The sequence below is a fragment of the Equus asinus genome, chromosome 5, assembly GCF_041296235.1.
Source record: "Equus asinus isolate D_3611 breed Donkey chromosome 5, EquAss-T2T_v2, whole genome shotgun sequence".
NCBI lineage: Eukaryota > Metazoa > Chordata > Mammalia > Perissodactyla > Equidae > Equus > Equus asinus.
Window position 1 is genome coordinate 78,473,809 of NC_091794.1, and position 24,090 is coordinate 78,497,898.

The 24,090-nt window shown below is 37.9% G+C and overlaps 1 protein-coding gene and 1 non-coding gene across 2 annotated transcripts in view; both read left to right on the plus strand.

The window, feature by feature from the left end:
* ZSWIM5 (zinc finger SWIM-type containing 5) overlaps window positions 1–24,090 on the plus strand; it is a 228,023-nt gene that overhangs the window by 141,252 nt on the left and 62,681 nt on the right. The window contains exon 2 of the mRNA XM_044770664.2: window positions 22,536–22,892. Within this exon, the coding sequence (XP_044626599.2) occupies window positions 22,536–22,892 (357 nt within the window). The remainder of the gene's footprint in view (window positions 1–22,535; window positions 22,893–24,090) is intronic.
* Window positions 23,732–23,838, plus strand: LOC123286168 (U6 spliceosomal RNA). Its single transcript, XR_006528440.1, has one exon. It is a non-coding gene; the product is annotated as a U6 spliceosomal RNA (small nuclear RNA).

A 24,090-nucleotide genomic window follows, 5' to 3' on the forward strand; every position in this document is an offset into this window, starting at 1 on the left:
AGAACACACAGCTCCTCCCCAAGACCTAGTGGCAGCAGATGGAATCTGCGACCAGATACCAGCACTACATGACAGTATAAATCTACCCCATCAAATGGTATGAAGAGGTATATTAACACTCCAGATCAGAAGGAAAATGACAAGTACCTAGAAATGAATCCTGAAGTCACAGAAATTTACAATCTAAATGACAGAGAATTCAAAATAGCTATCATAAAAAAAAGTCAATGAGTTACAAGAAAACTCAGAAAGACAGTTCAATTAAACCAGGAATAAAATTAATGAACACAGGGAATTCTTCATGAAAGAGAATGAAACTGTAAACAAAGAAACAATCAGAAATGTTGGAGATGAAAAACACAATGAATGAGATCAAGAAAAATCTGGAGTCCTTAAATAGCAGAGCTGATATTATGGAGGGACAGAATTAGCAATTTAGAGGACAGAAATATAGAAATGCTTCAGATGGCGGAAGAGAGAGAACCAAGACTAAAAAGAAATGAAGAAATTCTCTGAGAACTGTCTGACACAGTTAGGAAATGCAACATAAGGATTATAGGTATTCCAGAGGAAGAAGGGAGGGAGAAAGGAGCAGAGAGCTTGTTCAAAGAAACAATAGCTGAGAACTTCCCAAACCTTGGGAAGGACCTGGAATTACAAGTAAGTGAAGCTAGTAGAACTCCTAATTACATCAATGTAAAAAGACCTTCTCTGAGGCACATATTAGTAAAACTGGCAAAAGTAAATGACAAAGAAAAATATTAAGAGCAGCAATGCAGACGAAAATAACCTACAAAGGATACCCTATCAGGCTTTCAGCAGATTTCCCAGCAGAAACCTCCCTGTCTAGGAGAGAGTGGAATGATATATTCAAAATTCTGAAAGACAAAAATTTCCAGCCAAGAATACTCTATCCAGCAAAAACATCCTTCAGATATGATGGAGAAATAAAAACTTTCCCAGATAAACAAAAGCTGAGAGAGTTCCTCACCACAAGACCCCCCCCCCCCCCCACACACACACACACAAGAAACAATCAAGAACGTCCTCATACCTGGGGGGAAAAAAAAAGAAAGAAAAGGTTTACAAAGTCTTGAACAAGGAGATAAATAGACAGACAAAATTGGAAAATTACAGCTATCAGAACAGGTTAGCAAACACTATTAATTATAACATTAAAGATAAAGGAAAGGAAAACATAAAAAAATAACTGTAATCACTTCATTTTAACCACAAACTTGCAACACAAAATGGAATACGTTATGACAACAATAACTTAGACAGGGAAGAGGAAAGGGATGGAACCTACTTAGACTAAGGAAATAAGAGGCAATCAGAAAACTATCTCATCTATGAGATCTTTTATACTTACCTTGTGGTAACCACTAAAGAAAAACCAGAACAGAGACACAAATGATAAAGAAAGAGAAAACTCAGAAAGCCATCATAGAGAACCACCACACTGAATTAGCAGTCGGAAATATACAGGATGAGAAACAAGGGAAATAGAACAACCAGAAAACAAATGATAAAATAGCAATATTAAGCCGTCATATGTCAGTAATCACTCTAAATGTAAATGAATTATCCAATCAAGAGACACAAAGGGCTGGATGAATTAAAAAACAAGACGCCAAAATATGCTGCCTCCAGGAAACAATTTCAGCACTAAAGACTAACACAGGCTCACAGTGAAGGGATGGAAGACGATACTCCAAGGTAATGGCAAACAAAAGAAAGCAGGTGTTGCCGTACTTATACCAGACATGGTAGACTTCAAGATAAAAAAGGCAATGAGAGACAAAGAGGGGCACTATGTAAAGATAAAGGGACTCTTCACCAAGAGGAGATAACACTTCTCAATTTATATGCACCTAATACAGGAGCACCACAGTTCATAAAGCAACTATTAACAGACCTAAAAGGAGAAATTAACAGCAACACAATAATAATAGGAGACCTCAACACCCTGCTTACATCAGGGATAGATCATCCAGACAGAAAATCAACAAAGTAGTAGTGGAATTAACCAAAAAACTAGACCAGAGAGACTTTATATATGGAACACTCCATCCAAAAAGCAGCAGAATACACACATTCTTCTCAAGTGCATATGGAACATTCTCAAAGATAGACCAGGGGCCGGCCCACTGGCGCAGCAGTTAAGTTCACACATTCCGCTTCTCGGCGGCCCAGGGTTCACCACTTCAGATCCCGGGTGCAGATATGGCACCGCTTGGCAAAAGCCATGCTGTGGTAGGCGTCCCACATATAAAGTAGAGGAAGATGGGCACGGATGTTAGCTCAGGGCCAGTCTTCCTCAGCAAAAAGAAGACGATTGGCAGTAGTTAGCTCAGGGCTAATCTTCCTCAAAAAAAAAGACCATAGGTTGGGAAGCAAGGCAAGCCTCAATAAATTTAAGAAGATTGAAATTATCCAGCATATTTTCCAACCGTAATGCATGAAACTAGAAATCAACTACAAGAAGAAATATGGGAAAGTACCAATATGTGGAGAGTAAACAACATGCTACTGAATAACCAATAGATCGTTGAAGAAATTAAAGGAGAAATTAAAAAATATCTAGAGACAAATGAAAATGCACCATACAACTCATACAGGATGCAGCAAAAGTGATCCTAAGAGAGAAATTCATAGCAATACAGGCCCACCTTAACAGACAAGAAAAATATCAAGCAATCTTAAACTACACCTAACAGAACTAGAGAAGAAGAACGAACAAAGCCAAAGTCAACAGAAAGAGGGAAATCATAAAAATGAGAGCAGAAATAAATGAAATTGAAACAAAAAAAAACAGTAGAAAGGATCAATGAAACTAAGAGCTGGTTCTTTGAGAAGATAAACAAAATTGACAAACCCTTAGCCAGACTCACTAAGAAAAAAGAGAAAAGGCTCAAATAAAATTGGAAATGAAAGAAGATAAATTACAAGAGATACCTCAGAAATACAAAAGATTATAAGAGAATACTATGAAAAACTAGATACCAACAAATTGGACCATCTAGAAGAAATGGATAAATTCTTAGACTCCTACAACCTCCGAAAACTAAATCAAGAAGAAACAGAGAATCTGAATAGACCAATCACAAGTAAAGAGATTGAAACAGTAATCAAAAGCCTCCCAAAAATAAAAGTCCAGGACCAGATGTCTTCTCTGGAGAATTCTACCAAACATTCAAAGAAGATTTATTACCTGTCCTTCTCAAACTATTCCAAAAAATGGAAGAAGATGGAACACTTCCTAAGACATTCTCTGAGGCCACTATCACCCTGACCCCAAAGGCAGACAAGGACAACACAAAGCAAAATTATGGGCCAATATCACTGATGAGCATAGATGCAAAAATCCTCAACAAAATATTGGCAAACTGAATACAGCAATACATTAAAAGAATCACGCCATGATCAAGTGGGATTCATACCAGGGACACAGGGGTGGTTCAACATCTGCAAATCAATCAATGTGATACACTACATCAACAAAATGAGCAATAAAAACCACATGATCATCTCAATAGATGAAGAGAAAGCATTTGACAAGATCCAACATCCATTTATGATTAAAACTCTCAATAAAATGGGTATAGAAGGAAAGTACCTCAACATAAGAAAGGCCATATATGACACACCCACAGCCAACAGCATACTCAACAGGGGGAAAACTGAAAGCCATCCCGCTGAGAACAGGAACAAGACAGGGGTGCCCACTCTACCCACTCTTATTCCACGTACTACTGGATGTTTTGGCCAGATCAATTAGGCAAGACAAAGACGTAAATTGGCAGTGAAGAAGTGAAGCTGTTGCTGTTTGCAGGTGACATGATTTTGTATATAGAACCCTCTAACGAATCCATCAGAAAACTATTAGAAATAATCAACAACTACAGCAGTGTAGTAGGGTTGAAAGTCAACTTACAAAAATCAGTTGCATTTCTTTATCATAATAACGAACTAACAGAGAACTCAAGAATACAATCCCATTTACAGTGGCAACAAAAGGAAGAAAATATCTAGGAATAAAGTTAACCAAGGAGGTGAAAGACCTATACAATGAAAACCATAAGACATTATTGAAAGAAATCGATGATGACATAAAGAAATGGAAAGATATTTGGTGCACATGGATTGGAAGAATAAACCTTGTTAACATGTCTATATTATTTAAAGTAGTCTACAGATTCAGTACAGTCCCAATCAGAATCCCAAAGACATTCTTCATGGAAATAGAACAAAGTATCCTAAAATTCATATAGGGCATCAAAAGGCCCCAAATAGTGAAAGCAATCCTGAGAATAAAGAACAAAGCTGGAGGCATCACAATCCTTGACTTCAAAATATACTATAAAGCTGTAGTAATCAAAACAGCATGGTACTGGTACAAAAACAGACACACACATCAATGGAACAGAATTGAAAGCCCAGAAATAAAACCACACATCTATGGACAGCTAATCTTTGACATAGGAGCTAAGGACATACAATGGAGAAAGGAAAGTCTCTTCAGTAAATCATGTAGGGAAACTGGACAGCCACATGCAAAAGAATGAAAGTAGACCATTATCTTTCACCATACACAAAAATTAACTCAAAATGGATTGAAGACTTGATGATAAGACCTGAAAGTATAGAACTCCTATAAGAAAACATAGGCAGTACACTCTTTGACATCCATCTTAGCAGCATCTTTTCAAATACCATGTCTACTCAGGCAAGAAAACAAAAGAAAAAATAAACAAATGGGACTCCATCAGACTGAAGAGCTTCTGTAAGGCAAAGGAAATCAGGAACAAAATGAAAAGACAACCCACCAACTGGGAGAAAATATTTGCAAATCATATGTCCAACACGGAGTTCCTTTCCAAGATATGTAAAGAACTCATACAACTCAACAACAAAAAAATGAATAACCCAATCGAAAAATGGGTAGAGGAGGGGCTGGCCCCGTGGCCGAGTGGTTAAGTTCGCACGCTCCGCTGCAGGCGGCCCAGTGTTTCATTGGTTCGGATCCTGGGCGCAGACATGGCACTGCTCATCAAACCACGCTGAGGCAGCATCCCACATGCCACAACTAGAAGGACCCACAACGAAGAATATACAACTATGTACCGGGGGGCTTTGGGGAGAAAAAGGAAAAAAATAAAATCTTTAAAAAAAAAAAATAGAGGATACGAACAGACATTTTTCCAGGGAAGATAAGCAGATGGGCAACAGGCACGTGAAAAGATGTTCAACATCACTAGTCATTAGGGAAATGCAAATCAAAACTGCAATGAGATATCACCTCACCCCCGTCAGAATGGCTATAATTAACAAGACAAGAAATAACAAATGTTCGAGAGGATGTGGAGAAAAGGGAACCCTCATTCAGTGCTGGTGGGAATGCAGAGTGGTGCAGCCACTATGGGAAACAGTATGGAAATTTCTCAAAAAATTAAAAATAGAAATACTGTATGATCCAGCTATTCCACTACTGGTTATTTATCCAGACCATGAAATCAATAACTCAAGAAGATATATACACCCCAATGTTCATCACAGCATTATTCACAATGGCCAAGACATGGAAGCAACCCAACTACCCATCAATAGATGAATGGATAAAGAAGATGTGGTATATATATATATATGATGGAATACCACTCAGCCATAAAAATAATACAAAATCGTGCCCTTTGCGACAACACGGATGGACTTTGAGGGTATTATGCTAAGTGAAATAAGTCAAAGAGACAAATACTGTATGATTTCACTCATATGTAGACGATAAACAAAGAAACACATAGATAAGGAGAACAGATTAGTGGTTATCTGAGGAGAAGGGGGGTTGGGAGGATGAAAGGGGTAAAGGACCGCATATGTATGGTGACAGATAAAGACGGGACTTTTGGTGGTGAACATGATACAGTGTATACAGAAACTGAAATGTAGTGAGGTACACCTGAAGTTTACACAATGTTGTAAGCAATATGACCTCAATAAAATAATTAAAGATAAAAAACTATCGTGAGATACCACCTCACACCCAATAGGATGGCTATTATCGTAAAAACAGAAACTAACCTGTGGACAAGGATGTGGAGAAATTGGAACCCTTGTGTACTGTTGGTGGGAATGTAAAATGGTACAGCCACTGTGGAAAACATACAGAAGTTCCTCAAAAAATTAAAAAGAGAATTATCATATGACCCAGCAATTCCACTTCTGGGTATATACCCAAAAGAATTGAAAGTGGAGTCCCAAAGAGGTATTTGTACACCCATGTTCACAGCAGCATTATTCACAATAGCTAAAATATACAAGCAACCCAAGTGTCCATTGATAGATGGATGGATAAGTAAAATGTGGTATATACATTCAATAGAATATTATTCAGTCTTAAAAAAGAAGGAATTTCTGCAGTATGCTACAACATGGATGAACCTTGAGGACATTACGCTGAGTGAAATAAGCCGTTCACAAGAAGACAAATACAGTTTGATTCCACTTTTATGAGGTACTTAGAGTAGTTAAAATCATAGAGCTGGAAAGTAGAATGGTGGTTGCCAGGGGCTAGGGGGTGGGAAGAGTGGGGAGTTATTGTTTAGTAGGTACAGAGTTTCAGTTTTACAAGGTGAAACGAATTACAGGGGATGGAGGGTGGTGATGGCTGCACAACAATGTGAATGTATTTAATACCACTGAACTGCACACTAAAAATGGCTAAGATGGTAAATTTTATATGTGTATTTTAACACAATAAAAAAAGAAAACAAAGTATATAGGACAGGAACTGAAGCTTGCCAACAAGACAGCATCAAGCATTCTTCTTCAGTGAGAGCTTGTAGCGGTTCATAGAGCTGCCTACACAGCCGTCCAGAAGCTACTCTTTGCCCACATTCCCCTAGGTAATGCTCAGGTATAAAGAAAGGAGATTCACATTGGACAGGTCTAGGAGTTGCCCTTCCTTAAAAGGCTCATGTCCTACCTGAGTCAGTATCTCTTATAGCAGTTCCATAGACATAATGTCCAGGGTCCCTGTAAGGGTCGTGTCAAGTTCCAAGAGTCACCACACTCAGGGGAGCCCAAAGATTTGCCCAACAGCTAAGTATTTGTCATTCTTCCAGTACTTACTGTTCAGGTGTCATTTTTAACCATAATGTTGCATAGGAACGTAATTGACATTCTACCTTTATCAGGTTTTCAGGGGAATGCAGCTAAAAACATAATCAAAGGTCAAAGACTCATGAAGAAAGAGAAAGTTTTGTTATCCCTTTACCCACACACATATTAACCCATTTATTCCTCACTACAACAAAATGAGGTAGTTACTGTTATCAGCTCATTTTACAGATAAGGAAACTGAGGTAAAGATAAGTTGTGTAACTTTCTAAAGGTCACTCAGCTATTAATGAAGATGCTAGAACATGAACCGAGGCAGTATGACTCCAGTATGTGCACTCTCAACCATTGTGTCAGGCAGAATAATACTCTCCAGAGATGTCCACATCCTAATCACTGGAACCTGTGTCTATGTTACAAGGCAAGGAGGAGATAAGGTTGCAGAGAGAATTAAATTTACTAATCAGCTGACCTTGAGATGGGGAGTTATTATCCTGGATTATCCAAGTGGTCCCAGTGCAACCACAAGGGTCCTTATAAGTGAAAGAGGGAGGCAGGAGATTCAGTATCAGATTGCTAACGGTGGAGATATGGCCATTACTAATGCTGAAGATGGAGGAAGGGGCCATGAGCCAAGGAATACAGGTGAAGTTGGAAAAGGCAAGGAAATGGATTTTCCACTAGAACCTACTCCAAAAGGAATATAGCCTGGCTAACACTGATTTTAGCCCAGTGAGACCTGTTTTGGACTTCTGACTTCCAGAACTGTCAGATAAATTTGTGTTGTTTTAAGCCACCAAGTTTGTGGTAATTTATTACAGCAGCAATAGGAAACTAATGCAATCTCTCTGGTATACTGCATCTCATACTGTACTGTACCTCTTGCTGCAAGGCCTTCCCACATTGCTACTTTGCTTCTGCATGTGACTTCCTGCCTCCTTTCCCCACTTCTGGAGACACTTTCCAGGCTTCAGTCCGGATTGGTTGGTTCACCTCTGTCTTTCCATCTTGTTCTGTAACATCCTCATACTGCATGTCAAACAATGTTTCACTTCTGTGTTTCCATCTCACTCTATAGCACTTCTCATGTTGCATGTCTAATAATGTAGATTAGTTTCCTGTCCACCTCCTACTCACATTTCAAGATTTAGCTCAAATGTCATTACTGCCTGGAAGTCTTTCCCAAAGCCCAGACTCTCAGCCTGGGCTAGGTGTTCCTGCTCTGTGCTCCTATAATACCACTTGCTGATTTTTGTCATAACATTTACTCCCTCAATTATAAATATACATGTTTAGTTGTTTGTCTCTCCCACTAGACACTATTCCTTCTTATCTTTGTATCCTAAGTACCCAGCCTAATACCTAGCACACAATAAGGGCTTAAATTATGTTTGATGAATGAATGATTCAATTATTTTATTACTTAGAATATTATATTCATCCTGATGTTGAAAATCAATTTTTTCTTCTATCATAGTACAAAAAATAAGAAAAAGAGCTCACTGTGGCCACCATCAAGAATATGGTAACCCTGCTGATCTGAGGTTTATCCCTTTCAGCATTTGTTCTCTCAAATGATCATTAAATTTTAGCACTATTTCCCTAGATAATAGCCTGATAATTTTACTTCTTCCATCCAATTTTGCATGGGAAAAAAATCAAATATTTTACCTGGCATAATGTTTTGGTGCAGAGACTGGGATTCCACTGTGTGGTCGTAGACCTTTGAGCCAAAGAAACTTCTTTTGTTCTTTGTCTATATGGACCTTCTAGATTTTTATCTTGTAGGTACCTCTCAGGTAAGAGTATTTCCATTCACCTTCCAAGACTCTGCACTTCCGTGCCTGCAAAAGCATTCTACAGCCCTCTTCTTCACTAGCGTTCTTGGTCTTGAGAGTCCCTACATGAACCAGAGAGGAACTCTTGGATCTAGACCTTGATTACATGGGAGAAAGCTTCATCTAGCTTTTTTATTTCTCCCACAACTCCTCAGTAAGCGAGTTTGCTTCTTATGATTCACAGAAGAAAGCTTTTCTTTTCCTTGATGTCTGTCCCTTCTGAGTTCTAGTCTGCTGTAATTCTCAGACCAGGCCAGAGTAAACTGAGCTTTAGCTCAGATCATGACTGTTTTATAAACAAATTTAAGCTCAGCTTAAAGAAGAGAAAAATAACTTATATCACAGAGCATGAGAACCCATAAGTGCATAATTCACAATTTAGATATTCTAAAGGTATTCAGGAAATCTTTCTAAAGAAGCAGTATACATGAGGAAGAACATTCTATTTAGCAATTTTGTTCCCTGCCTTTGGGGTTAGAGCAGCAAAGAAGTCAAAAGCCATATAAGAACAGTGTGCACAGGAGATGCTGGCCAATTGATGAGATTGTACAGTAAGAATGTAATTTTGATTCAGAAGAGTTGCTGACACTAGAGATTTTTCCTATGAAGAACTGCTCCTTGGATCCAATGGATGATGTGAATGCATTTAGAACCCTGAGTGAAGACTTAATGAGAATGTCTTCTATTTGATTGGTGTTTGTATGGAATCAGCTTACTGTAGAATGTGGAAAAATGGTTTTGCTCCAGTTTCTAAACAAAATGAAAAGCATTGTCCTAATTAAATTTGTTTTGACATTCTTGCTGCCCCACACAGATCAAGTTGCAAGATGGAACAAAAGAATAAAGCTCGAGGATAATTTGAGGCCTTGACCAAAATGCTGTAAATGTTAGGAATGGCGTTCTTAGTAGTGTATGAAACCTTTAAATAAAGAATGTTATGTGGGATATGCATTCATTTCCATATTAAAAAGGCCATGTTGGAAATAAAATGTCATGGAGTTTAGAAAAGATGAAGATTAAGATCGCCTCAAAATTAGTCTTTTGATTGCTATAAGAATTTGATTACAGTTCATATGATATTTATGCCTAGGCATTTTTCTTGAGCTCATCTGAGGTTAGGCTGTGCTTAAAATGAGGGGATCTTTAGATATTGGAATAAGGGAGCTAGCTACAATTATAGTAGGAACACTAACCTAATAATAACAGCATTTTTTGAGTACTTATGGTATGCCAGACACTATTCTAAGAGCTATATATATTAACTCATTTAAGTGTTATTTCAATATATTCTCATGATTTGATTCACTGTACACAGTCTTGGAGAAGTAGCCGGGAAGTCGTTTTCCTCTTGGAAAAGGATAGCTGGATAATTTTTTAATGCTTTTAAATAAATTTGAATACTATTTTAAAGACTCTCAAAAATAAACATTTGATCACTCAATATTGTGTTTGATCAAAAATAGCTATGTGTATCCTTTTCCTTTTGAAAACCAGTTTAGTTTTCATTTTCTCCCATTGATATAGGCTACAGAATGGAGTAGAGTGATTTTTGAAATAACTTTACAATTATATGATGCCCTTTTCTCTGTTCAAATCAGTAATCCAGGTGGTAGTTATTAGCCTATAACATGCATTTTGGCAACATGTATACCTTGTATATGTGCACACTGTTTCTGCAGAGAACTCCTTAAGGAGTGTGGTTTTTTTTTTTTTTTTCATCTATGCTCAAATCTGTGAACTGAGGAGCAGGCATCTGATCTGTGGTTTGGAGTAGACTGGTTATCCATCAGTATTCAGGACAACTTTTTCTATAAGTATTATACTCTACAGAGTGGTTGGGGGGGAAATGAAATTACTATTTTTTAAAGTGATTATGTTTTATGCATGTTATATTTTTTAATGAATTTTCCTGATAAATTCTTCCCACTTTGTTTTTTCTACATAAAATGTTTCTAAAATAACAAAAGAAAAATAACTCAATCTTTTGAGATATACACCTAATCCCCTTATAGAGATCCAAGTTAAAGAGTACTAGAAAACTAGGTAATGCAAGGATATCTCTGTAAGTGAATGCCTGGGCTTAGGAAGCCTCATTGTTTTTAAACTGTGGTTGCTGGCACAGATGGAAAGCGGAGACCACTGCCTGCTGAAGCTGGTTCTGAGAAGGGCCTGTGGCTGCTCTTCAGAGGTTAATGCAAGGAAAACCTCTTGATTTGCCAGAGGAGTCTGGGAGGGGAGCAGATGGCTGCAAGAAGGGCCCTCCAGCTTACTCAGCTGCTCCGGGAAGCTTAGGGTGACCTCTCTAATACAAACAAACCAAGTAGCTCTCAGGGTAATGGGGCAGCATCATTTGTATTCCCAAATAATAATACCGCTCCTCACTTTGCAATCTCTTGCACCGTCACCCAGTGTGTGGGTGCCATCTGCTTCTTGTGAACTTATGTAGACGCTGGCCCTGGCCAGTTGGGATTGCTGTTGAATGATATCTCTAGGAAATGTGTTCTTTACAAATTAAATGAGGGACATTTAAGTATTATTATGTCTCTTTGCATAATTAAGAAACTGAGGCAAAGAGAAATTGAGGGATACTGGAATTGGAACTCAAGCACCCTGATGATTCCTGAGCTCTTTCTATCTTTGTATGAATCCACAAAGCCATTCCAGTGCTCCTGTTTAGGCAGTTGTTGTCCAGCTTTTGAATAAGGCTTTCTGGAAAGGAAACTAGTTATTTTGAGGGTGTCACTCTCACTGTTTTAAGCCTTAGTGTGGCTACTATTTTGTTAGGTGACAGAAAGGAGAAAGTGGCTGCTGATACACTGCTGTGGCCTTCCAGGAGACAGGAATTAAGTGAGGACTAATTTACACTATGCAGTTTCATCAAAACCAAATTTATTCAAGAGGAAATTGTTCTTATTCAAAGGATTTACTTAGTTTATATATCTTAGTTTATATATCTATGTAGACACACACACGCTTAAACTGACTATAAGAAAAATTATTCTTTTTGTAAACCACAGCTTTCCTTTTCCCCGCTATTGGCTGAAACTGCATTCATCTTCATGCATTAGCACCTGCTCAGGGGTCTGGTGAATCAAAAGAGCAGTGAGCAAAGTGGTTTTAATTACCCAAGCTTTGCTAGAGCCTTTCTTGCACTCAGAAACACAAAAGACTGAATGGTGTCAGAAGGCTGTACTGAGAAGTGCTTTCCTTTGGAACTCTCAGCAAATGATTCACTCACTGTGCTGAGACATTGTCTTGTACAGATGAGTTTATGAGCCCATCTTCATTCCAACTGTGAGAGCATCACAGAGGGCTTGTCAGTTTCAGTTGCCTTGAACAGTGCCCAGGAAACCAGGCGAACATCAGTTTACTGACTTGTCATTAGTGGGTCTTTGTGGAATTGCACTTGCTAATTACTTTTATAAGTTTCATATACATAATTTAAACTGCGTAGTCGGGGCTGGCACCGTGGCTGAGTGGTTAAGTTTGCACGCTCCGCTGCAGGCGGCCCCGTATTTCGTCAGTTCGAATCCTGGGCACGGACATGGCACTGCTCATCAAACCACACTGAGGCGGCATCCCACATGCCACAACTAGAAGAACCCACAACTAAGAATATACAGCTGTGTACCGGGGGGCTTTGGGGAGAAAAAGGAAAAAAATAAAATCTTTAAAATAAAATAAAATAAACTGCATAATCATGTTCAGTATATCGTAGTAGTTAAAAATGACGGCTCTGGAGCCAGACTACCTGTGTTCAAATTCTGACTCTACCTTTTACAAGCTGTGTGATCTTAAACAATTTCCTTTACCTCTCTGGGCCTCAGTTTCCTCATTTGAAAAAGGGGAATAATAAACAAACCTATATTTTAGGGTTGTTGTGAGGATTTACTTAGTTAATACATGGAAAGTACTTAGAAAACTGTCTGACACATAGTAAGTATCCAGTAATTGTTAGCTAATAAAACTCATATTTTGTATTTTTTAAAAATGGGATGAAAATTGGCAGAAGCCTAGCAGCTCTCCATTTGAGGCATAAATATGACTATGGAAAATAATCTTGGTGATTCACTGTTATTAGCTTGTGTACAAATTATTGTTACTGCGCTCACCATCACTGTATAATTGTTTAATTATTGGCTGATTTTATTTTAATCATAACACCAGGAATTTTGTAAACTTCCGTAATTCTCTATGAATTGTGAATGTGAATGGATAAATTAAAGCTTCAGTTTAAGGTTCATTTATTCATTCATCCACAAACAAAGATTTGTTAAGCCCTCACAGTGTGCCTGAGATGAAAATACACAGATGAAAAAAGACATAACTCCTGCTTTCAAGGAGTTCACAATGTAAAGGGAAAAGGTAAATACAAAACTATTAATTACACTGATGTCAAGTGCTGTGAGGGAGATATGACTGACGAAAAATGATAGCTCAAGAAGAAGCATTTAGTCTCCAAAATGATGAGGGAATACTTCCCAGAGTAGGTATCATTTGAATGGAGAGTTTAAGATGAGAAGGAGATGAGAAGATCGCACCTGGTATGGGGAACTTCATATATAAAGGCATAAAGGCTAAGAAAATATAGCATAGTCAAGAATCTGCAAGTAGTTTAGTGTATTGAAAAGAGATGGGAAGCAAACCTGAACAGATAGAAAGATGCTACATCATAAGAGTTTGAATTTTATCCTGTAGTCAGTGAGGAACCATTTAAAAGATTTTAAACAATTCACTTTAAGCAAACATTTTTATAAATGTTTATTCTATGCCAGACTCTGAGTTAGGTACCAAGAATAGAAGATGAATAGATCACAGTTTATTAGGAATGACATGATTTTGTTTGTTTTTTAGAAAAATCATTCTGCTCATGTCATGAAAGATAGGTAGAAGGAATAAGACTTGGAGGCAGGAAGATTAATTAATCCAGACAGGAGATTATTATTATCTTGAGCTGAGGCAATGTTAGGGGAATTATAGGCGAGGAGCTAGAATGGATAGTTAGGAGGCAAACTTCACAAGATTTAGTAGCCTCTCGGATATGGAGCAGGGGGAGGAGCTAGGATGAATCCAGAGCCATGGCTCCTCCTGCTTCTCCAGCCTCATTGCAAGTCACTTTCCCCTTCGTAGTGGCTTTCCAGTTGCTGGTCTTTCTGTTCTTTGAACATTCCACATTCCTCTCAGCCTTAGCACCTCTGTATAGGTTTTTTTCTCCTGCCTCAGCACCTCTGCACATGCTCTTTATTTTCCACCTAGAGTCTTTACCACTACTCTGCCATTCCCCATCCTTTCACCTAATTAATTCTTATTTAGTCTATAAAATTCTGGTCAAAATGTTATTTCCTCAAGGAGCTCATCCCTTACCTCCCTTCCCTAAACCAGGTCAGGTCTTCCATATTATATATTATCCTATCATTCTGTACTTCTCCTTCATAGCGCTTATTGCAATTAGAATTAAATAATTACCTGTGGACTTAGTTGTTTAAAAGCTGTCTCCCCAGCTGGAATATAAATACCATAAAGTCGAGGATCGTTTGGTCTGTTCATGGATGTATCCTTGGGACCTAACACATAGTATATGTTAAATAATGTTTAATTGAATGAATGAATTAACTTTGATTTAAGATACTTTTTAAAAAGAGAGAAAGATTAACATCTTTTTGTGTTTTGGTTCTTTGAATTCCTTGTAGTCTCTAAGGGAAAGACACGTGCTATAACTTTTTGGTTACCAAATTGAATCTGACCATGGAGACTACGTGTTGCATATTCTCTGCCATTTGTCCCTTTTACAATTCCATTTTTGTATCAGTTTGGTAATTATCATTTGAGGATACTCATACTCATTGACTGTATGTAAACAAAGGATGAAAGTTGAGTTAGTATGATTTAGCAATGTCCTAATTGAAAAAAAATTTTTTTAAGCAGCAATACCAAACATCACTCTAATTTTCCTAAGCTAGGAAAATGAGATGGGTGTTTGGGAAACATTATAATAGAAATAAAATGTGGTTGTTAGGAGCTTAGACTCTGAAGCCAGACTGCCTAGGTTCAAATCCTAGCTCTGCCACTGGCTGTGTAAACTTAGGCAAGTTAATTTCTCTAAGCCTTAGTTTTGTCACATACAAAAAATCGGATATAATAGTGCTAAACACATAATCTTGTGGTGAGGATTAAATGATACAACTTTTAAAAGGACTTAGTGTCTAGCACATGGTAAGTGCTCAAAAAATATTAATGATTAAAAGTTACTTTCTTTTTAGATCAAAAGAAGCAATTTGTGTTCAGGAATTATATTAATTTGAAGGAAACTCTTTACAAATTTGTTTTTCCTAGTTTTGAAAGCCTAAGATGTTTCAGAATGTGAACTTATGGTAATTTTAATTTCTATTATCATGACTATAATCATGCAATAAAGTTGGGGCAAATTGCATAACTCCTCTGAGCCTGTTCCTCATCTGTGAAATGATTACTCGTAGGTCCTTTGTTATTTGACTCTGGGTAAAATCTCTCTTGTGAACTAGACTGTAAGCTCCATAGGCACAAATGTTAAAGCTTCGTAATTTAATATGATTCAGTTCAGCAACTGAGGCATCAGCTAGAGTTTCATATAGAGGTGGTATTTGAACTAAGCCATGAAGAATATATGATTTCCTTATTTGGGGAAGAGAAATTTTATTTATATTTTGCACAATGGAAAACTGGTCCTTGGTACTTTCTGTTTAGTCCAAGGTTGGGTCCAGCCCACACCCTGGATTGCCCAGCCTTGATGCTGGAAGATAAAATTGTTAGGTAAACAATTTCAGTCATTTCCATTTCCTCTTATGCCACCATTCAGTTTAGAAGGCAGGAGAAGAAGAACTCTTTTATGCCATGAGCCACTCATGGATTTTTAACAATTTCTTGCCAATCATGAAGTTCTCAGAGCCCTTGCTGCACATTTAAGTGTGGCCAGCTCTAGCAAGGACCACCTTTAAAGAACTGGGTTGTTATGAGCCAATGAGGCCGTTTCTGCACATTTTTTTAATCTTGCCCCGCTTCTAAATGGTACTTGAAGCATATTGAAGGCAAGGAAAACATGGCACACTTATGGGATAACATGCTGGCAGGGGCTTACCCATAGCAGGTGTTTATAGAAGGCCAGTGATTTTCCTGGAAGCTGAGGATTGCAGAGCCCTTGTGATATGTAATGAAGAAGAGGCTGTGGTACAATTGTATTCTTAAATTTCTGGACAGTGTAGAGGCCAGGTAGGGAAGTTGTCTCAGACACAGAACAGAAACTTGAGATGAAGTATCTCTTTTTTTCTCAGGGCAGAGTTTGCTTTGTGATTTAGGGGTGGGTTGGGGGTGGTGGTGCAATGCTTGCAAAACTAAATAGGAACTCCTTGAAAGCATTTGGTTCATTTTGCAGGTCTTGCTCAGTGGTAAAGCACTTGAGTTTGTTTTTTTTCCCCTTGTGTATCAAGTGATAGGGCCACAAGGGGAGCAGCTACTTGATTGACTATTTACTTCAAAAAGTCAGATCTCCACCAGATCCACCATTCCTGACTATTTTGCACCAGAAAGACATGCTGTATAAAGGAAGGAAATATGGGTGTTTGACCTTTATGGCCTGCTGGAGCCCCTAGTAAAGCAAACATATGTTGCTTCCCTGTATGCCTGCCTACTCCCTCTCCCACAAGTCCATCCATCATCTTAATCATTTCAAGACCTACAACTAATAAAAGAGACTGTTTTAAAAGCCTATAGTTCTTGGGCATTTGAGTATTTGATAAGCAGGATGATTTCACACTGTATGAGTTTTCTTTTTGTATTTTAGGAAAATGTGAATGAAAGTTCATCACAAAGATGATGTTCAGGAAAACTTTGTCTGTAAAGTAGTTGTTTTTCTGATGAGTTCTAAGCAGTTTTGTGGTTGTTTCTGTCACTTTTTTTTGTTGAAAGCCCACCATGTTCCAGGCACTGAGCTGGCCACTTTACATGTTTTTTTTCCTTACTTTACAGATGAGGGTGTTAAGAGTCAAAGAGGGTGAGAGTGTCAAAATTTAAGAAAAAAAATAAAGCCTCTCTAATGAAATAATAGATTGAGGCAATGATCATGAATGACCACTAAAAACTATTAGGTGAAAAGTTACAGGAAGTTTATAATGGATGGATCAGGCTCACACCACCTGAACCCACTGATCAATCCTAACAGCACAAAAAGAAAGACCATCAGGCATTATGTCTTCTGATGTGATGTATTAGAAAGTATGCAGCACAACCTGTGAAGTAATTTTACCAAAAAACCTAAATCTCGTCAAATCTCTCTAGAGCTAACTATTATTTTTAGTGAATAATTGGGGGAGAAAGAAAGGAGAGGGAACTTGTAGCTTAAAAGACATGTCAACAGGGGCCAGCCTGGTGACAAAGAGGTTAAGATTGTGTGCTCGGCTTTAGCGGCCCAGGCAGGGACCTACACATTGCTCATCAAGCCATGCTGTGAGGACATCCCACATACAAAATAGAGGAAGACTGGCACAGATGTTAGCTCAGTGACAATCTTCCGCAAGCAAAAAGAGGAAGATTGGCGACAGACGTTGGCTCAGGGCCAGTCTTCCTCACAGGGGGAAAAAAAAGGACATATCAACAAAATGTAATGTCTGGACCTTGTTTGTATCCTGATTTGAACAAATCTCTTGTTTTTGAAGTCAGTTGTGGAAATCTAAACACTAGATATTTGACATTAAGGAATTATTATTAATTTTAAATTCTTTTAGAAATGTATACAGATGTATTTACCAATAAAATGATATTTCTAGGATTTACTTCAATATAATCCATTGGGGAGGACAGGGAAGGACTTGGGAAAGGGTAAAGATTAAAACAAGTTTATCTTTGTGTTGATAATTGTTGAAGCTGAGTGATGGATAGATGGGGGCTGATTATACTACACTCTCTCTACTACTTTGAAAATGTCCAACTAAAAGGTTAAAAAGTAAAAAGTCAGAGCATACAGTGGGTATTTCATAAATACATGCTGGATTCAATAGAGATTTTTAAAAATTAGGCTTCTACATATTTGCTTAAATCAGCAGGTTTTTTAAATGTTTATGGCAGTTAGGTTTGCAATGGGAAAGAAACACTGCATTGAACCTATTCTATGTAGCTTTATTCTCAGGAGTAATTAAACGTTAAAAAAATGTTACTAGGTTACAATAGACAAGAAGTACAAGTATTTGAAACTGACTTTCAGTTTACATTCCAAGAGATATGAAAGGAAAAAAGAACTAGCAAGGAAACTTCCACAGAGCCACTCAGAGCCTTCTGCCTTTCATATGGGCCTAGGCCTGAGCTATACTGGTGTGACTACAGCTAATGGAGCCCAAAGATTTACTGAGCTCGAATGAACATGTTCCCAAGAGCATCATGGGCCTTAACCGAAGCCTCTAGGGAGCCATGTCTAAATGGCTTTTGAAAAATATTTTGCAGAAAGTTTTAGTATTGACCTACTATGGAGACAGCTGGAATCTAAACTGATACTTGACGTTTTGTCTTTAATTCCAGATTAACCTAGAGGGTTCAGACCATTGCCAACGCTATAAAAACTGGAATTTTAGAATTTCAGTAAACCTTAAAGTTATTTTCTAATAATGTTTCTAGTTGTATTCTTTTATAGTTTATAAAGTTAAATGTGGTATTGACTGCCATACAACACAGTGTTATACAGAGGCAGTATAGTAAAATAATTAAGAGTGTGGGCTTTTGAGCCAAACTGCCTGGGTGTGAACCTTGACTTTGCCAATTAGTAGCAGAACGACCTGGAGCAAGTTACTTAACTTCTACTGTGCCTACATTTCCTCATACATAAAATGGGAATTATAATAATAATCAGAGTTTTCCAGAGAAACAGAATCAGTAGGCTATATATATATATATATATATATATATATATATATATATATATGCATATATATATAATTTGTTTCAAGGAGTTGGCCTACACAATTATGGGAGTTGACAAGTCTGAAATCTGTAGAGTGGGCCAGCAGGCTGGAGATTCTTGGGCAGGATCTCATGCTGCAGTCTTGAGGCAGAATTCCTTTCTCAGAGAAACCTCAGTTTTGCTCATAAGGCCTTTCAACTGATTGGATGAGAGCCACGCACATTACTGAGGATAATTTCCTTAGTTAAAGTCAACTGATTGTAGATGTTAACGGCATCTACAAAATACCTCCACAGCAACACCTTAGATTAGTGTTTAATTGAATAACTGGCTTCTCTAGCCTAGTCAAATTGACACATAAAACTTACCAGTATACCTACTATCAACTTCGTAAGAATTGTGAAAATTTAATGAGTTCATGCTTGTAAAGCACTTAGAACAGAGCCTGACACATAGGAGGTACTCATAAAGGTTAGCTATTATTATGCACTCTTTAAATCCCAAAAGTACGCTGGTTCTAGGAAAAATAATAGATTCAGTGATAGTCACTAGAAAATCATAATATGTCTATGCTAAAATGAGCCTTGGAGGTCTTCTAGACCAGCCTCTCATCTTAAAAATATGGAAGCTGAGGTCTAGTCTTTTTTTCATATTACAGCCAGAGTGATTTTGGTTTTTTATAGTGATAAACCATACACAGAGACAGCCCTGCTCTCATGGGGCTTACGGCTTAATAAGATACCCATTGTTTCTATCCCATATCTAACTGATATTCTTATTCATTTTCAAGCAGGAGAGGAATGAGAGAATTGGGTTCAGAGATGTGTTGCAGGCCAAGTACCCCAAAGCATTGAACTGATCAAGTAGAAATGTTTATACTCACCTTTTAGATTCAGAGGCTTGGAGCCTAAGCTTTTCCCACATTGACATCACTATCTTATTTGAAATTTTAAAGTAGCCCTTCTATGAGGTCTCTTTTTATCAAGACTTAAGTTATTTCTCAAGAATGTACCAAATACTCCTGAGTGGCCTAAGGGAAATTAAGAATGTACCTTCTTAGCACCTGGTTTTCAACCACTGTGAAACTTGGCCACTGGGGAAGTTGTTTCTGGTTTCTTTGACATGGAGGCCCATTAACAAAAATTGCATAAGAGCATGTAGGAGATTTTACAGTTGTACAAAGTACTTTTGAGAGAGAAGCAGAACAAGTGTTATTATCCCCACTTTACTGAAGAGGAAGCTGAGGCTAAGAGTTGTGAAGTGAGTCACCTGAGACTACATAGTAAATAGCAGATCCTGGCTGCCTAATTTATAAGGTAATGTGTTCTCTGCTAGTTACTCTTTTGGCCGTGTCTGGTGGATATAAATCTGGAGAGGAGCTGTTTCTCAACCCTGCAGTTCTCTTCCGTAGTTCTAAAGTGAAGGCAGTTTTACCCATACTTAATCATATTTGAATGTAACTTTTTTACTTTGCTTTAAACAAATGACAAATATTTTTAAATCTGCAGCTAAGTTTAACTGAGAAAAGGCCCATGTGAAGTTTAAAAAGTATACCTGGAGGCTGTGAAGATAACAAATTAATTTTGATCTTTTTCTTGCTCTGGAAACTAATCTTAACTTTTCAGTAATCTGCACCTTTCTTTAAATTGGACCTAAATCTCCCTATATTGGTGTTAATTTTGCCAGATTTTATGAGTATGCCTGTAAATTTGGGTCTTATTCTTTTTTTTTTTGAGGAAGATTAGCCCTGAGCTAACTGCTGCCAATCCTCCTTTTTGCTGAGGAAGACTGGCCCTGAGCTAACATCCATGCCCATCTTCCTCTACTTTATATGTGGGACACCTACCACAGCATGGCTTGCCAAGCAGTGCCATGTTCGCATCTGGGATCCAAACCGGCGAACCCCAGGCGGCTGAAACGCAACATGTGCACTTAACTGCTGCGCCACCAGCCCAGCCCCTGGGTCTTATTCTTATTTTAATTAACTACAGTTATCTGAAACTTGAACTTTGGAAAGTTTCTTCTCTGCATTTTTTAATTCTACCAGGTCACAATGGTAGCTCTGAAACTTATATATGCACCTTTTATTATTTGATAAATATTTCTCCAACAAGTATAAAATTATTTAAAATTGCTTTCCTATTCACAGTGTACACATTGCAGTTAAGTAGGAAAGTCTCTGAAATTAGCCTTACCTTTGTTCCTGTCTGTACTATACCATTTGGCACATCATATTGTAATCATTTATTTATGTGTCTGTGATTTTTGACAATAGGGACTTTGTCAAGGCATCTTTTAGAGGTAGTGTAGTGTAAATAGAAGAAAGGGGCCGGCCTGGTGGTGTAGTGGTTAAGTTTGCCTACTCCCCTTTGGCAGCCTGAGGTTCACAGATTCAGATCCCAAGTGTGAGCCTATATACCATTCATCAAGCCATGCTGTGGTGGCATCCCACATACAGAATAGAAGGAGGATAGGCACAGATGTTAGCTTGGGGACAATCTTTCTCAAGCAAAAAGAGAAAGATTGGCAACAGATGTTAGTTCAGGGCCAATCTTCCTCATCAAAAAAAGAAAGAAAGAAAGAAAAAGAAACGAAACTTTGGAATCAGTCAGATCTGGTTCCAAATTCCAGGTCTATCACTTGCTAGCTGAGGTGCTAGCAAGCAAATTACTGACCCTTTCTGAGCCTCAGTTTACACACCTTTAAAATAAGGAAAATAATACCAACTGCATAAGGTTGTTGCAGTAAATTACTAAAGGAACCAACACAGTTCTGCTACATGATAAGTGCTTTACAAATATTTGATATTCCTCTCCTTTTTGTTAGTATTCCTACGCCTAGCAGTCTGATCCTTAAGGTCTCATTAAACTTTTGTTGAATGACTGAATGATTTGCTGAATACACATTTTTGTCAAAGGAGAAGAATCATATTTAGAGTAAAGAATAAACAGTATTATAGAATCAATTTGCTATTGATGTGACTTTTTTCGATTTAGTTGTAACTTAATGTATTCTCTCTACATTTCAAAATTATTGGTGCTGTGTGCTAGTGAGTAGAGGTGTAACACTGCCCAGTCTCACTGCAGCAAGCTCTACTTTCCATGTCGAATGAGGTTTCTTACCTTTTAAGTATTCCACATGGTCACACTCTGGAATTGTATGTTTTAGGAATGTTGTCTTTATCTTCCTTGTTCTTCCTGGTGTCCTTCCTTGTGGCGTTCTTTCGGTTTCTCTTTCATTTATAGCATTCACCTTACTCCAGATTGTGCTGATGTAGACTTGTCTCTGTCCACAAAGATCTCTGAATCTACTATACAGGTTCATAACTTATTTGGGGTTCCTTATTAACCTTTTTGAGACTGATGAAAGCTATGAACTATCCCCCCAGAAAAATGAACATATGTACAAACAAAAGGTTTTCTTATTAGTTCAGGAGGTTCATGGATTCCAGAATAAGGACTCTTTTTCTAGATTGTGTGTTCCTTAAAAGCAATACCTGAGTTTCACTGAGCTTTGTGTCTGTGGCAGAGCCTACCACATATATAGGAGATACTCAGCCAATAGTTTCTGAATTGATTAATTGAAATGCAGAATATTTGAAAACCTTCAAGTTTCTTACTACAGAATCTCTAAAGACACTTTCTTTGTTTCCCTAGGCTTCCATCTCAGTGGCACCGTAACTGAGCCGGCTACTACTTCTGAACCAGCAATGACTTACAAAGTTGCAATCAGTTTTGATCGATGCAAAATCACTTCAGTGACGTGTGGCTGTGGGAACAAAGACATATTCTACTGTGCTCATGTGGTAGCGCTCTCACTCTACAGGATCCGTAAACCAGACCAAGTCAAATTACGTCTTCCTATCTCAGAAACCCTTTTCCAGATGAATAGGGACCAGCTACAAAAGTTTATTCAATATTTAATCACGGCACACCACACTGAAGTTCTTCCTACTGCACAGAAACTGGCAGATGAGATTCTGTCCTCCAACTCAGAAATCAACCAAGTGAATGGTAATCGTACAACATTTTTGTTGCTAAAAATCTTTGTGGCTTTATTGCATGTTTATTTATTTATGTATTTTTGCATGTTTAGAGGTTGGGATATTTTTGCAGTTGTAATCACTTAACCTTAATCAGTTCATTCTATCCAAACAACTGTCTATTGAACTCTTAGTTCTTAAAGCAGTCCACTGTCTACTTCACAAAGGTTTTGGCAAAAAAGGACAGAGAATGTTAAACTTATATATTGATCAAGTTTATGGAATTTATTTGTCCATACAATCCCTGTCCCCGGGAGCCTGGAATATTAAGAAGTGAGAGTAAGTATAAAATAATTTGTGTCAATCAAGAAATGAGATGGATAGGAGAATTCCTGTAACATTTCAGGGTCCTGCGTAGCATCAGGGTTATTCTAAAGAGCATTTGTTAGCACTGTGCTTATCAGCTATGTAATGGGAGGGTGTGTGGATGGAGAAAGATACTATGTTCACTCATTCATTCAACAAGTCAAGTATATATTGAGTATCTACTGTGAGCAAGCAATAGTGCTGATTGTTGAGGGCATAAAACATACATAGTTCAGGGCCAGCCTGGTGGAGTAGTGGTTAAGTTCATGTGCTGTGCTTTGGCAGCCCAGGGTTCACCAGTTTGGATCCTGGGCATGGACCTACACACTACTTATCAAGCAATGCTGTGGCAGGTATCCCACATATAAAATAGAGGAAGATGGGCACAGATGTTAGTTCAGGGCCAATCTTCCTCAGGGAAAAAGAGGAAGATTAGCAGTGGATGGGAGCTCAAATCTAATCTTCCTCTAGATAAATAAATAAAATAAAACAGACATGGTTCCTGTGCTCGTTTTGGCAGCACATATACTAAAATTGGAACGATACAGAAAAGATTAGCATGGCCCCCGCGCAAGGATGACACACAAATTCATGAAGCATTCCATATTTTTACAGGATTTTTTATACAACCCTAATGGTAATCACTAAACAAATAACTAGAATAGAGACATAAGTGATAAATAAGGAGAAAACTAAGAAAACCATCATAGAAAACTACCTAACCGAATTGGTAGTCCAAAAAACATGGGACAAGAAACAAAGGAAATGCAGGAGAACTGGAAAATGAGTGATAAGATGGCAGCATTAAGCCCTCGTATGTCAATAATCACTCTAAATGTAAATGGATTGAATTCTCCTATCAA